Here is a 15,656-nt window from a genome sequence, read left to right on the forward strand (position 1 = left end):
AAATTCCGATACTCGTTAAATATTTCCCATTTTCTCCCCCTGCCTTTATTACAGTATCTATCTACCTGTGACCATGATTTTTCTCAGCATTTTTACTTAGATACCTTACTCCTCATTTCACTCTTTTTACCTGGCCTTATCAGGATCTATACCCCATTCTCAAAATGTCACTTATCAGGCTCCTCTTCAAGAACAGATCCTGCCTCATACCAGCTTCAGGAGAAAAAAACTTTTCACTTATCCTTGAGGGTGGCTGAAACTTTGGGAAGAGCAACGCTTTGGTGCAAAGTCTTTATTAAAGTGTTTTTATTTTTCCTTCTTACCCAGCAGCTGCCTTCTGTGTCTTGCTCAGGACTCCAGTAACTTTTGCCAAGTAAGCTATAACATCAGTAGCACGCCACTTAGGAGAGAATGATGTCCTTGTAAGCTCTAAGCTCCTGCAGATCAGTCCCCTTTACTGATATTGGCCCAGCAAAATAATATTTTTTTCCTTCTTTTCTTTTTTTTTAGAGGAGAGTCACTAATATCTAAGGAAGTGCCAGCTTAGAAGGGTTTTTTTCAGAGCGTACTGACTGCACAAAGCTGTAGAAACCCAGATCTGGAAACTGCTTCTCGATCCTTGGCATACAAGCTCCAGCTCTTGATAGCCAAGTTTCTAAAAACTTGGCATCACCGTAGCCACTAACCTCATATACTATAATAGCAGAGGAACTTCTGTTGCTGGTGTTTGGCTTTGCCTGCCCAGCTGAGCTGTGTGGGGCAGGCCAGCCCCAGCGCATCTCATGAGAATTGGTACCCGGGCTTTCTGGGCTTCCAGGACGGGATGCAGGATGCTGGGCTGTTCTCACAATCACAGCCCCTCAGTACTGCACCCTCTGTCCTCCAATCCCCCCCTTTTACCACAATACTTCCCTCCTTCCACTTCAAAGGCTATCTCCTCCCCTCTGCGGCGGGGTTAACTGTACCCCTGTCAAGATCGATAGACATTTATCTAAGCGCCAGGTCCTCCTCCCCCCAGCCCTTCCCTGCATGGCCCCACATCCCCAGGACCCTAATCCCATTCCTCTGAATTCCTCAGCCCCCTGCGCTACAGAGGAACAAGTCCGGGCACAGCCTGGGCTGCTGTGGAGCCACACAGCAGTTTGCAGCAAGTTGCTGACTGTGGCTGTTTGCCCTGGGGGTAAGAGTCTGCAAACAAGAGTTATCGCACACACATCCTGCCATATGTGCGCTTAACTTGGCATATAAAGCTGCACGCAGCAGCCCCTGCCAGCCAGCTGCTCTTGATCAGAGGTAACTGTTTGCCCCCTTCATGTAATGAGAGACGAGCTTGGGGCTCTCCTAGAAGATGACCTGGCCGGGACAATGCCCCGTGAACTTATCTGTTTTGGCTGAATTCTGTTCTTGGCTATTCTTTACTCCATCAAAACAACACTACATACAAGCTAATTTTGTGGCTCCCATCTAAAAAAATCTTTGTGGTCAGAGAGCTCCTGAAGCTGGGCAACATCTGATAGGTATATACACCCTCTATAATCTGTATTTATGGAAAAATCACTGCTTAAGCTAGTAAAGTGAAATGTAAGAGAATCTACACTACATTTCAAAATCATTGTTCAGATATATGCTGGAGAGCAGCCAGGCTTGGTTGCTCACACTGATAGATGATGGGGAAAAGGAACACGCATTAAAATCAGCAAATGGATAAAATTGGGCTAGAGAGGGATGAATACAATGGGAAAAGCTTTACATTTTTTTTCAAAATCAAAGCCCAGGCTCCCCCGCTAAAAGGAGAATTGTGTTCCTAAATAGGAAAATGTTAAAAAAGAGACGGTACTATATTTGGGAATGTACGTTACAAAGCTTTATGTCCACTGTCAGGGTAAACCTTATACATTCTGTAAGGAACAGAAACATTCATTTAGTAGAGAAGATAAAAGGACGAAGACGGGTGGTGAAATTCTGAGCGTTGCCTTCTACTGCTTTAAAATTCTTGTCCATGTTGACATAGATTAGTAAAAATTTTCTTAGATATTTTTAATTCCTTTAAACAACTTTTAAGATTAATAAACTGTATTTTGGTTTTAGATATTGTATTGATCAATAAAACTGATTTAGATTTTAGAAGAGTGCTACCAATCACTTTAGGAACCAAATTTAGATTGCTTTAGTAGAAAAAAAAAATGTCCCTTTGTAGAGACTACTACTATCTTGTAGAGACGTAGGTCTTTGACAATGCAGAGATCTTGGCTCTAGAAATTAGACTGCAGAGACCCAGACTGTAGAAACTGTAGTTTGGTTTCTGGTGATGGCTGTCTTGCTGGCCAGCATCGTGGGATATGGCTACGAACTGGGGATGAGATCAAAGCCCTTTTCGCCTAATACAGATTAAGAAAGTCGTCTTACTTCTAATCTTACTCCTGCCTCCCTGCCATGCTCTGAAATACTTCTGTTGATTTGCTCTGCTGGGGAGAAAAATTGTCAACGTTTGTCAGGAAAGACAAGAATATGTATTTTTTCTTTTAAGATTAATCTTTCAGTTGAATCGAATTGGCAACATGAGTAAAATTTTGCTGCTGGAGTTGTTATTTTGTATTGATTGCATTTTTAAAGATTTTTCTAGCAAGGAGAGGCAGACATTTTGTTATTGTTGTGTATTAATCAAAAGGCCTGAAAAATACTGCAGGCCCTACTCTGACCTCTTTGTGGATCAAAAAGCCAGTTGAGGTTTTAAGAATACAAGTGATCCTGGACTAGACTCTGTTTTTAGGTGCTAATAATTTAACACTACTACAGTTTGGCCACCTACTTCTGATGTGGATAACGTAATGATCACTGCAGTTTAAAAGCCAGAATTTTCTTTTCAGACAAACAAGGATAAATTTAAACTTTTGTTGGACCACAGGATGCAGGCTTGCTTCTTGCTGACCTGAAGAGGTTATGCTTAGGGCAATCACCTGTCTTTAACATTTAACATCGGATTTGTTCAGTAGCAGGCAATTCTAGCATTGACTGCATTAGAAGCTGCCTTTACATAAGCCACCAAAAAGTACATCACCATTTTTACAGTTTTAAAGGATCCCACAGCTGCCTTGATTATAAATGTATTAGCTCTGTATATTTAATTCAGTACCTAATGCTTCTCATGTAGTGTTAAAGCCATTTAAAAGAAAGTCTCTGCTTTTACAACCCTTCATTTTTTTTTAGCAACTCAGCAGCACAGTTAAAAGCTCCTTACGAAATCTCACCTGAAAACACTGATCTACGGAGTTGTGCGGTTTTTCCCACTTCAAAGGGAAATCTGCTGCTGTTGCTACCCCAGTCAGCGCAGAACTGAGCACAGTAACGTGTTGAACTGTTGACTGACACAGCTGATGTTAGCCGTCAATTTGCTCAGTGTTTGTTGTACCAGGGAGATTTCTAATTTTTTTTAAAAAACCCAACATTTTGTCTTTTCACCTGATCTGTTTCGGTAGTTATTTCACATTGTCTCTTAGGTTTCATAGTAAAAGTAATGGCAACTTGTTCAAAACAACAAATCCAAGACTCTCATTTGGATTCCCGGCTGCGTTACAGCAATTCTCAGTAGTCTGCCAGTTGCCAATGCTTATGATCTTATAATCTTCATACTTTAGTTTTCACTTTGGGCTGCACAGTGATAACCTATAACCCAGTTTTCACTGAAGGCGCATGCAGCCCTTTATGGTTAAAAACGAATGAAAAATAGGGGGAAAAATCATAACTATTTTGAGTGTGAGTTAAGATTTTCAAGTTGTTTGCAATATTGCAATCCTAGTAGCATCAACATTGGTACATCTGCAGAAAAACTGTGTGTTTTACAATGCATTAGGCCTTCTAGCAGAAATTTTCAGCTATGGAAAATCCCAAATACTACCCTTGCTATCTTCCTTTAACATTTCGGTTTTCAGGCTCCTGCCTCCCACCGTCTCGTACATATCCTAAGCTCCAAAGGGTTAAACTCCTGGCATTTCTTCTGACTGGCATTTCCAAATCTCTCCTGGGGCCCACGTGGCGTTTATGCCAAAATGCTTTATTATTGTACAAACAGAGAGCAAGGGGAGGAGGAAAAAAAAACCAACCACCTCCACCGTTTGTCCTCCAAAACCCGGTCCTGCTCTCCAGTTTGAAGCTAAGCATACCAACCCCAAACCTAAGTAATACCCGCAAGTGATATTTCAAGAGCAAAACCGGTGATGTTCTAATGAGCAGCGGGCCCGGCTCTCCTGCCACCGGGCCTGGTTCTTATCCCAAGCGTCTCTCGGTGCGGGAGGAGGCGGCGGCCCCGGCGCTCGCCCGCTGGCTCGCAGGCTGCCCCGCTTCCCCCCGCCGCTGCCTCCAGATTTAGCCGTGCCCCGCGTTAAAATAAGGCCGGGCCGCAGGGCTGTTCCCGACAGGCCCAAATCAGGCTCGATGGCACCGGCGCCGGGCGAGGGCCCTGGCGCCCGGCGCCGTCCCCCGGCTCGGCCAGGCCGGCGGCTGCCTGACCGCCCTCACGCCGCCCCGCGCCTCCCCACAGCGGGGCCCGCGGACGCTGAGGCGGCGGCTGCGCCCTCCCCGCCCCGCTCCATTCCCCCCGGTAACTTTTTTCCCCCCAAAACTGGGGTTTGACGTCTTCATCCTCGATACCGAATGACCAATCAGGCGGCTACCAGGGCGGGCAGGCAGCCAATCGGCCAGCGTTGCTACCTGTGGGGAGTATTTTTAGCCGCGGCGAAGGGAGGGGGGGCTGTGAGGGGCCCGCCGGGCGCGGCGGGGGTGCCGCTCCGCGCCCCCTCCCGTGAGGGTGGGCGCGGCTGCCGCTGCCGCCGCGGGGCCTCGCTGGCCCCTGGCTGAGGGGAGGCCGCCCCCGCCAGCCCCGGCGGTGGCTGGGGGACGCAGCCCGGCCCCTCGCCCCTGAGCGTGAGGGGTTGCGGGTGCCCTCGCCCCCGCCCCCCCGCGGCCCAGGCCGGCTGCCGGCCCCCGCGGGGCCGCGATGGCCGCTGCCAGGTCCCCGCGGGCCGTCGCCGCCCGCCCCCCGTGCCGCGCCGCAGCGGCGGTCATGGGAGATGTAGTTCAGCGCGGGCCCCCTCCCCCCCTTCCCTGCGGAGATGAGGGGCGCGAGGGAAGGGTTTGACGTAGGCAGTGACGCAACGGTGTTGTGAGGTGAGGAGGGAGCTGACGTAAGAGAGCTGCCCCTCCACGCCGGGGTGGGGGAAAGGGAGGCAGCGGGGGGCCCTGTGTGGGGGGCGGGGCCAGGCCGGGGCCAGGCCGGCCACCGGCCACTGGAGGGCGGGGTTGGTAGGCGTGGCCGGGCGGGGCGCGGGGGCGGGACGCGACGGGGGGGCGGGGGAAGGGAGGCCATATATAGGGGCGCGTCGGGCGGCGAGGCAGTAGCAGAAGCAGCCCAGCTGCGGCGGCCGAGCGCGCCCGTTGTGGGGGTGTGAGCAGCGCAGCCCTCCCCCCCTTTCCCTCCCCCCCCTTTTTTTTTCCAACCCTCCCCCCTCCCTTTTTTTTTTTTTTCTCTTTCCTTTCCCCTCCCATCCTCGCCGAGGGAGCCGGCTCTCGGAGATGGGGGTCGGGTGCTGAGCCGCCCCCCCCCCGCCCCCCCCGCACTCACACCCCCGCCGGGATTGTTTGCACTACCCCCCGCACACCCATCCGGGTGAGTACCGCTCGCCGAGGGCGGGGGACAGCCCGGGCTGGCGCGGGGGTGTGCGCTGCGGGGGGGGGGCCCAGGCCGAAGGCAGACTGCCGAGGCGGGGGGCCGAGGCAGCGACCGTCCGGCCCCGGCCGTGAGGCGAGCGAGGGGCTGAGGCAGCCACCGCCCGGCCCCTGAGGCGGGCGCGGCCCCGGCCGCCGTGACGGGGGGGGCCTGAGGCGGCCACCGCCCGGCCCCGGCCGCTGAGGCAGCAATCGCCCGGCCCTGGCGGCTGAGGCGGCCCCGGCCTCTGAGGCGGGGGTGTCGAGGTGGGCACGGCCCGGCCGTGAGGCGGGCGGCCCGGGGCGCCGAGGCGGTCACGACCCCGCGGTGACGGGGGACTGAGGCGGGCGCGGCCCCGCGGGGAGGGGAAGGGCCGGGGTACCGTGGGGGGCGCAGCGGCACAGGAGCCGATGGGAAGGAGGGCGTGGGGGCCGCCGGCAGCCCCTCAGCGAGGGGGCTGGGGGAGAGGGCTCGGCCCGGGGAGCCGGGGTGCGAGAGGGTCCCTCCCAAGGCGGTCCCTGGACGCGCTCAGGCTGGGAGGAGTGAGCGTTGCCGGCTGACTAATAGCTGCTGCTTGCGCCGGGCCTCTCCGGGTAGCGCTGGCAGCCGTCCTCTAGGACCCTGCCCCAGCGGGGGGGCCGAGAGGGGCGTCGCGGGCCCGGGGTGCTGGCCTGTGTGCTGAGGAGAGGGGCCTTGCAGTCCTGTCGTGGCCCCCCGCCCCCCCCCCCCTCTTCCAGTCATCTCCCTTCCTCTTCTTCATTCTCTTTCTTACGGGCTCAGAAAATGCTCTTCCTCCTCCTCCTGCTGTTGCCGGAGCTCCCAGGCTGTGAGCAGAAATCTAATGAGACCCGACTGCCTGGTTATGTAACTCCCCACACCGCTTCAGGCTCCTGCCTTTAACCCCAGCGCCAGGGCTCTGCTACTGGAGTAATTAATGGGCTTGGATCCCTGAGAAATATTGTCCTCTCTAAATTAAAGAAAAAATAGAATGTTTGAAATGATCAAGCTGATTCGTTTGATCAGCTGCTTGTACCATGGATCGGTTTTGGGGCTTGGAAAAATTTATAGCGTCTGCCCGGTGCGCCTTGAAAGGAGCATTTCATTCCTAAAGGACATGGAGGAAGGGAAACAAAACAGATGGATTAATAAATCATTTTAAAATGCCTCTTTTAACCACCCAATCAGCTTTTCTGTACTGATTGTGTCCCTTTTGTAAATATCTTCTGTTTGCCCTTGATCTTTTCCTTATCCCCACCCAGTGCTGATCCAGCAAACGTTTAAAGGTCGCCTTATCGTACCAGCTTTCAAACTATTCCCATACCATGTTGGGGAGAACATGAGTGGCTTGGAAATAGGGTTCCAGACTTTAAAAGGAGATTATTTGGAGCAAGAAATAAAAAAGCATTGTATTCATATTGTCAAAGGATTTTGATATTGACTTTGATTTCTCTAATCTTTAGTGACAGCTACACTAAATTTTGTTCTAGTGATGCAGTGCAGAAAAGCATGCTGTTAATTGAAATTCTCGTTGGGCATTTAACTTGAGCCAAGAAATATATATTTTGTTTCATTTGAACTTTTTGAACAAAGGTGTCTCCTGTGGATGAGTACCTTTATGCTAAGGTACTGCAGAATTTTAGCAGTACATGTGCTAATACTTGATTCTTGTCCCTTCTTTAACTTTAGATAGCTAATTTCTCTTTTGTCCTTTGTGAAGGAGTGGCAACCATATTTTATATTAAGTATGAAACAGAGTCATGGAGAAGGAGAGAAGCAATCGTTCTTGAGGCTATCAAAAGCCCTGTTGGCTCTAGTAACTTTGAAATCTGGACTGTAGACAACACGATACATTAATTTAGTATATATTAGTATATGACATCTGATAATATAGAATAATTTGTAGAAAGGGAAAAATTGTCAATTAATTTATTGTAATAATTTCACGGTCATTGCCACCCTTATGACAGAAGATACATGCATCTATGTATGCATGTATGCATTGACTGCATTATAATTTTAGCTATTCCAAGGAATAATTGTTGTATATGTACAGCAGACATTTTCTCTTCAGTTAGCATAATTTTGCCAGCGCACAGTTTATGCAGATGATCTGCTTGGACTTAAATTTTGCATAATTTTAGTTATTTGTGTGAAATCTTCTAAAGCAACTGTTAACACTTTTCTAATTCTGTAGCTTACAGTGCAACCAATATGTTTGCAAACTTTAAAATGATAAACGACCCTTGGACTAAGACCTCTCAAGCTAAACTAATAGTCTGGTGCTAAATTTTGCAGCTGAGTACTATAAATCATCCAAATTCGGGTTGGTAATTGAACCCTTGACAGGCCTGGCAGTTCTGTGATGTCTTAAAAATTATCTTTGCTGCTTTGTGAATAACTAAACGGCAAGCTCATGTGATTTTGAAATGCCCCATGCTGTATATGTAAACACATGCCTAGTGCATCTTCTGCAGTATTGTTTGTAAGTCATATTGAATGTAGTTGACATCCTCACCTTCCGCTGGCATGAACATAAATGGTTTGATGCACATTTTTTTACTTAAAGTAACCTATTTTATGCAGAAAGTGAAGCTAAAAGAATAGGCCTTGGAGCTTGATCTTACGCTTTCCTTATTTGGATGTGTTTGCTTTTGTTTTTTCTTAAAGGAGCAAGAGCACTCAAGGTGAAGGATAATAATCAACTAGAATCAGCACTTTGAATGAAATTTTGTTTCCCTGTGGCATCTTGAACACTTTCTTCTTCGGGTTTTGAAACAGACTTATAACTTTGTGGCATAGCAGCTATGCAGCTTGAAATCCAAGTAGCACTCAATTTTATTATTTCATATTTGTACAATAAGCTTCCCAGACGACGTGTCAACATTTTTGGTGAAGAGCTTGAAAGGCTTCTCAAGAAGAAGTATGAAGGGCACTGGTATCCAGAAAAGCCATACAAAGGATCAGGGTTTAGATGTATACATATAGGGGAGAAAGTGGACCCGGTCATAGAACAAGCATCCAAAGAGAGTGGTTTGGACATTGATGATGTTCGTGGCAACTTGCCTCAGGATCTTAGTGTTTGGATTGACCCATTTGAGGTTTCATACCAAATCGGTGAAAAGGGACCAGTGAAAGTGCTTTATGTGGATGATAATGAAAATGGATGTGAGTTGGATAAGGAAATCAAGAACAGCTTTAACCCAGAGGCCCAGGTGTTCATGCCAATTAGTGACCCAGCATCTTCAGTGTCTAGTTCTCCTTCTCCTCCCTTTGGTCACTCTGCTGCTGTGAGCCCAACTTTCATGCCCCGCTCCACTCAGCCTTTAACCTTCACCACTGCCACATTTGCTGCCACCAAGTTTGGCTCGACCAAAATGAAGAATAGCGGCCGTAGCAACAAGGTCGCCCGCACCTCTCCCACCAACCTTGGCTTGAATGTCAATGACCTGTTGAAGCAGAAAGCCCTTTCCTCCTCCATGCACTCTCTCTACGGGCTTGGCTTAGGCAGTCAGCAGCAGCAGCAGCAACAACAACAGCAGAAGACTTCTGCCCTTTCTCCTAACGCAAAGGAGTTCATTTTCCCCAACATGCAGGGTCAAGGTAGTACCAGTAGCATCTTTCCTGGTGACAGCCCCCTTAACCTCAGTCCTCTCCAGTACAGTAATGCCTTTGATATGTTTGCAGCCTATGGAGGTCTAAATGAGAAGTCTTTTGTGGATGGCTTGAATTTTAGTTTAAACAACATGCAGTATTCTAACCAGCAATTCCAGCCAGTTATGGCTAACTAAAAATAAAACGAAAGTGAAATACAAGTAAATACTATTGTACAAGTTAAAATGCACGTACCCAAGGGTGTATCTTTTTTTCCACCTCTTGAGATTTTTTTTTAAGGCTTGTAGTATGAATACATTCAAGCTTGGTTAGATAAATACAACATGCATCATTTTTCATTTGCCAACCAAGCACAAAATTATTTTATACTGACTGTACATTACAAAAATATACTCTCAAAATATGGCCTCTTACAGTATTTAAGATATAGCAAGGACATGGCTAATTTTTTTCATGTGTGTATATATATATGTACACAAACATATATGTATATATATATAAAAAAATTGGCACTAATAGGTGGGTTTATTGGTCTTTTTCTAATTGTATAATTTAATTTAGTACAAAGTTTGTAAAATATCAGAGTATATATATTGTTTCTACAACATGGTATTGCATTTATATCTTTTTACTACAGTGATCTGTGACAGCTGCAGCAGCTTCATGTTGTATTTTTTTTACTGAAATTGTAAGATATCCATCTTAAAGACATCAATTCTAAAAAAAATAAAAAGTTGTGTACAGAATATTCCTTAGTGGTGGAATTAAAATGTACGAAATATTTGCTTTTTTCAAAAGAAACACAAATTGTATTTTCTGTTAAAAGTTTAAAGATTTTTGCTATATATTATGGAAGAAAATGTAATCGTAAATATTAATTTTGTACCTACATTGTGCAATACTTGAAAAAAGGTATAAAAGTATTTTGAGTCAGTGTCTTACATGTTAAGAGGGACTGAAATAGTTTATATTAAGTTTGTATTAAAATTCTTTAAAATTAATTGACTGTTGTGGTCTGTGTTTTTACTGTTCTGCTGAAGATCAGAGCGCTGCGTTTATTGTGTTGTCAGTGCTAATGATGCAAAAAAGTCTGACTCAGTGCCTCACAAAGGAGCGATGGAAAGGATTGCTGTATTGATGCACCACAATAATGGGTTGCTTTACCTAAAATACTACTGACAAAGCACATCGCCTGATTAAGGACTTGCCTACAATTATTTGAGCAAACTTTCACTTGTTTTCCCTAACTGCAGCTCACTGAAGTCAGAAGATAATTTTTTTTTTTTCTTTGAGAGTTAAGACCATAAGCTCTGTGAATGCTGAGTTATTGTGCGATGTAATGTATCTAGAAGAGACTCAGGTGATTCAGTGAAATTCACTTTCTATGTCACCAGAAAGGATTTGAGCGATTCTCTCGAGAGGTCTGAGACCAATGCATCAGCATTCTGTTTCTGTATTGGGATTAATAGCTCAGAAACCAGGCTAAATAAAAGTGCTAATTTACAGTTTACTAAACTCATTGTAAACTTTCATTTTATATGCTCTATTAAAAAGAAATGTAATGCAACTACAATGTGACATTTTAAGGTTTTTATTTTAGTGGATTTTACCAGTTTTAACTTAATAGATTCTCAAAATGTGAATGTGAGTGGGAGGAAAAAGAATTCAGAGGCTGAAGGAACAACTCAGCTTTTCCAGGGCTATTTTGAAGTTGCATCCCTTACTCCTTTCTGTCTGTTTGGCAAATAGCGTTCCTTGCTAATGAGCATTGTCAAGGGAAAGAGAAACTCCTTTAATCCGTAAATCTAACAAACATCAACTTATTTTCCATGGCAGTTCCAGTTGTACAAAGAGAAGACACACGCTAAGTGGATAGTCCTTTGGCTCATGTTGATGAATGCTAAGCTACAGAAGGAGTACAGGATTAAAATTATCTGAACTTTAGCATTCTGAAACTGGATTTTGAGACTGAAGATCAGTCTTTGCCTACCTGATGCACTTGAGTTGACAAAAGGTGTAAGTTTCACGCATGCATACAGCCCCAGTTTGGTGCGAGCAGAGTTTTGGTGGAAGTAGCCCAGTGCTGTAAGGAAGAGGGTGTTTTTCAACACCAGTGTGAGATCTTTGCTTTGGACAGAGGCTGTGAGGAAATGGATGGGGTGGAGATGGGAGGCTGACAATGGTCTACATTTCTAATGCCATGACAACCAATTCGAAAGCAATAACGGAGCGAATGTTTTTTTAGGCATTCATCTGTCTGTATTTAACTGGCTCCTTTTTATTGAGTTTGCCATCTGGTTTATCTTTCCACTAACGGCACATCAGTGGACAGAACCGTACTTAAAAGTGCATCATTTGGTATCCAATTTTAAGTGGATGATTTTGCTTTAAAAAGGAATTAGATTAGAAAAAGAAATATTGGATCAATTACTGAAAAATTGAGAATGTTAGCTCTGTGTATTATTTCTATTTGTATGCCTAGACTTTAAGACTTACTACAATTTTAGTATTTACAGTACAATAATAATACCTAAACTGCCTAGAAGGTTGAGCAACTTTAACAGTGGAGACTATTCTACGTGTTCTGAGGTATTTCTACTCCTGTGGTTTAAACTGAGATAATTTGTCTTAAAGGTCATCGAGCTTATCCTCTTCTCATGCCGATTTGTTCACTTCCACTGTAACCAGCTCAACGTGCGAAGGGCAGTGGTTTGCAGCAAGGAAGAATCTCTGGAAACAAGGTTGTTTTTTGCAGTGCCTTTTAATATAAAGATTTTAATAAGCAGGATTTTGTCCTCCATAGGTGGTTTATAGTGCTTTGCAAGGCAAGAATCTGTAGAGAGAGCTTCCAGTGTTCTCAAAGAATGTAAATGTGAAGATTCTTAATGTTTTCTCTTACTCCTCATAGAAGTTAACGATGTGTGCTTTCTGTTCAGTCTACTTCACCCATTTATTTATCTTTTGCTAAAGTTTGGTGCTGAATTTGTTAAATCAAACATTTACACTGCAACATTCTGTTCTAAATGAGTGCCAAGTCATCTCTGGTTTAATTTGCACACACCCAGTATCCTGCTCTTGAGCCCTGCTGTCAGGTAAGTGCATTTTCTTTGAGAGAAAGGACCTAAAAAGGAGCGAAGGGGAAAAGGAAGTGTTTGCTCAGTTGTGCAAGTTCTTTTGTATTTTCTCTTGTGAACATGCAATTTACTTCCTTAAAATTGCTGGTGTAAGTTAAACCTCGGAAGATGTCTTTAATTTAGAGCGAAGAAAAGGGTAAAGCCGTAAGTATGTGTCCCCCTCAATGCTGCTTAGTGCATCCTGTCTCTTTGCTCAAAGTCCCCAGCCAAGCACAAGTTAAAAGCATTTCATCTGTAAGGCTCAGTCAATTCAGCACAAGTCGATAACTTTTGAAAATCATTATCTGAGATCTGTGAAACTGAGCTCAGAGGCATCTTGGGATGGCAGGGTAGAGAGGATCCAGTGGACAGCTACAGTCTGTCCTGCGTTTGTTTTGTGGGTAGACACAGAGCTTACTCTTGATCAGAAGTCTAGTAGCGGTCACCAAAATTAAATTGATCTGATTATTTCTGCAAAGGAGAGCCAGCTCACAGGTGGAGTTTACCATACGTAGTGCTTCGTTACTGTGTCGTCCTCTCAAAGGTCCCTGCTGCGGATGGCCTGGCAACTGGAGTCTCGGTGAGTACACGTTTTTGTAGTTCTCTTAACATCAACTAAGCTATCATAATTTATACAGATTAAGGACTGGGTGAGAAACCCATCCCTCCTCTTCACCATGCAAAATTAGAAAGCTATTAAACATTGCTTGTATGATCTCTTGCTACACACAGCCGTGGCAGATGATTACCCAGCTACAGCACGGCCGCGTGCCCAGCTGTCTGCACCCTGTGCTCCCGCCGTATTGCAACGTGCAAAAGCCTGTTAGTAGCAAACAGCCCAGTTGCATTTCTGAAATATCAAGTAACCAAACAACTAGTTGTTAAATCAGCTCTTTGGACCGGCATGGGATCAAACCAGACTTCATTTACTGATCTGACGCCCCAGACTGTTCTATTAATGTTTCAGGAATAAATACCTCAGAGTTTGTGTTGGTAGTTTTGGAGCCGACGAAGCAAACCGGCAGTTCAGCACTCTTTTTTATATCATCAGCAAGTTGATTTAAATTGAGTGTACAGAGTTGGCTGCATTCCTCTCATGAGCTGCATAAAAAGTTCGCTAAATCGAAGTGCCAGAGCTGTAAAATCCTGCTGAAGGGATTGTTTCCAAAGATCAGCGAGAGGAACGGTTAAACGGTTACCGTGGCAGTGCGCGTATGACTTTTGTCCTCAGCTTTATTTTAGTGATGGTAGTAAGGAGTTTTGCCTTAGAGAAGGGAAAAAGCATTAAGACTCAGGAACATAAACCACATTCCCTTTGGCACTACGAGTTCTCTACCTCATAGACAAAATATGATCAGTGTGTGGAACGAATAGCAGGTGTAAAATATTTTTAGAAAAACCTTGGCGTACAGTGCAGACATCCCTCAACCCCCATCCTTTATTCTGTCAACTTTTGTTTGTTAAAAACAATCCATAGTATTGATGGCTGCAGTTTTGGTGGAACTTGCTGCAGTTTTCATTTGGTAATTTAGCACTTCAGAGGCCTGAAATCAGATCCTCTCCTCCTCTGAGAGCTGAGACACCATTACAGTTAAACAGTCTGTCAGCTCCGTGCCCTCATGGAGCTCGTTGCGCTGCATTCCCTTTTCCCCTTAGCTTCAAGATCACCCATAGCATAAAACAAAAGAGGACTCTGGGAATGTAGTGCCTTAATTATTGTTTAGTGCCCCTGCAAGCTTCTTTGAGAAGGTTATATCAACAGGACTGGATAACGCAATTAAAGACAGACCTGGAAACCCACCATTTTTCTTTGGCTGAAGATATTAATTCCCTGCTACACCCATAACTCCTTCCTTTGTCTTTGCTGCCTCTCCCACAGCATCCTCAGAAGGACCAGCTTGTGCATTGCTCCCTTTGTTCACTGCCTCTCACTGCTTGCTCTGCTGCACCAGGCTTTCATGCCGCTCTTCTCTTCACCCAGACTCCACTTCTCTTCTGACCTCGTCTCTTAAGTTGCTCGATGCCAGGAACTGCTGTGCTGTGGGAGACCTCAGCACGCGAGGCTCTAGCCACCGAAAGGTACCCTCTCCCTCCGCCCCTTGTAGGCTAAGGCTTACTTGACTTCACTTCATCTCTAAAGACATAGTGTAAAGAACTACTGAATGTCAGAATACAGTTAAGGATTATGTTAGATGCTCACAGTCTCATGAAACTGAGTGAATTTGCTGCTTGGGCAGCCTCATCCAGTAATGCAACAGCCTGGGAGTTTTTAGTCACATTGATGGAAATGGGAGGTGGCAGGTTAGTGAAGAACATAGCACGATAGATGACAACTCAGGCACCCCACATTCCAGATCTGACTCTGGGCAACTCTGCCCTTTTCTGTGTTGGTTTCCTCCTCTGTCTCCATTGAAATTCACTCTTAGCAAGTGTCAGACATTAGCTGGCTATTGCTGTCTTTTTGCTGTCAGTAACGAACTTCATCCAATTTCTGTATGCCATAGGAACATCTTCTGAGGTTGGCCTACCATTCCCTCCTTTTATTGCCTTTAGTCTCTGTGGCCTTTGAGAGTCTCCTCCATTGCACAGTTCACTTAACGTGTATTAGATGACCTTTGCATTTTGAAATAAGGCATGCATATAAAAGTGAAGCACTTGATTCTCATTGTCCATGGTATAGAGAGTCTGATTCATCCACCATCGGAGCAGAAGGCCTCCGGAGCAGTGAGATCTCACATACTGACTATTGTGATTCTGTAAAAGAATTTCTGTGGGTGTTTCTTTAGATATGGAAGTATATATTCCTCCAGTACAAATCATGTGAAAATTTTACACCAGCCTACTCACTGAAGTTGCTGCTGGTCAAAATTAGACTTGCATACAGATTTTACAAACTAAAACAAATTCCCCTTTGATTTTCATCAGACCATAAGGTTAAGCATCCTGTGTGCCAGCACAGAGATAGGGCTGCCGGATTCTGCTACCAGCTGTGCTATGAACCGTCTGCCCGGTCTTCAACAAATTGCTGCAGCCTTGTCAAGAGTAGTTTCGGTGTTTTTAAGCCCATACTTGAGCCTTTAATTCCCTGCTGTGTCTCAGATGTTGTAGATAACTGCAACGTATTTTTAAAGCCAACAGGTTCTCGGTCTGTCTGTCTCTCAGGGTTAGTCAGGTATGTGCAGCACCTCCGTTTGGCAATTCAGTGGGAAGAGTGCAAAATTCCTGAATAC

The 15,656-nt window shown here is 45.5% G+C and overlaps 1 protein-coding gene across 1 annotated transcript; it reads left to right on the forward strand.

Annotated features, from left to right (window-relative positions):
- The first annotated feature begins 5,430 nt into the window (after nucleotides 1-5,430).
- TOB1 (transducer of ERBB2, 1) lies at nucleotides 5,431-10,294 on the forward strand. The gene is made up of 2 exons (XM_072881316.1): nucleotides 5,431-5,662; nucleotides 8,369-10,294. Exon 2 carries the CDS (start codon nucleotides 8,506-8,508, stop codon nucleotides 9,487-9,489), a length of 984 nt encoding a protein of 327 aa, XP_072737417.1. The 5' UTR covers nucleotides 5,431-5,662; nucleotides 8,369-8,505; the 3' UTR covers nucleotides 9,490-10,294.
- The last annotated feature ends 5,362 nt before the right edge of the window (nucleotides 10,295-15,656 follow it).

The sequence above is a fragment of the Ciconia boyciana genome, chromosome 16, assembly GCF_034638445.1.
Source record: "Ciconia boyciana chromosome 16, ASM3463844v1, whole genome shotgun sequence".
NCBI lineage: Eukaryota > Metazoa > Chordata > Aves > Ciconiiformes > Ciconiidae > Ciconia > Ciconia boyciana.

Excerpts from the sequence above, each read along its gene's own strand:
- TOB1 (XM_072881316.1), top strand. The coding sequence starts at position 8,506 with ATGCAGCTTGAAATCCAAGTAGCACTCAATTTTATTATTTCATATTTG.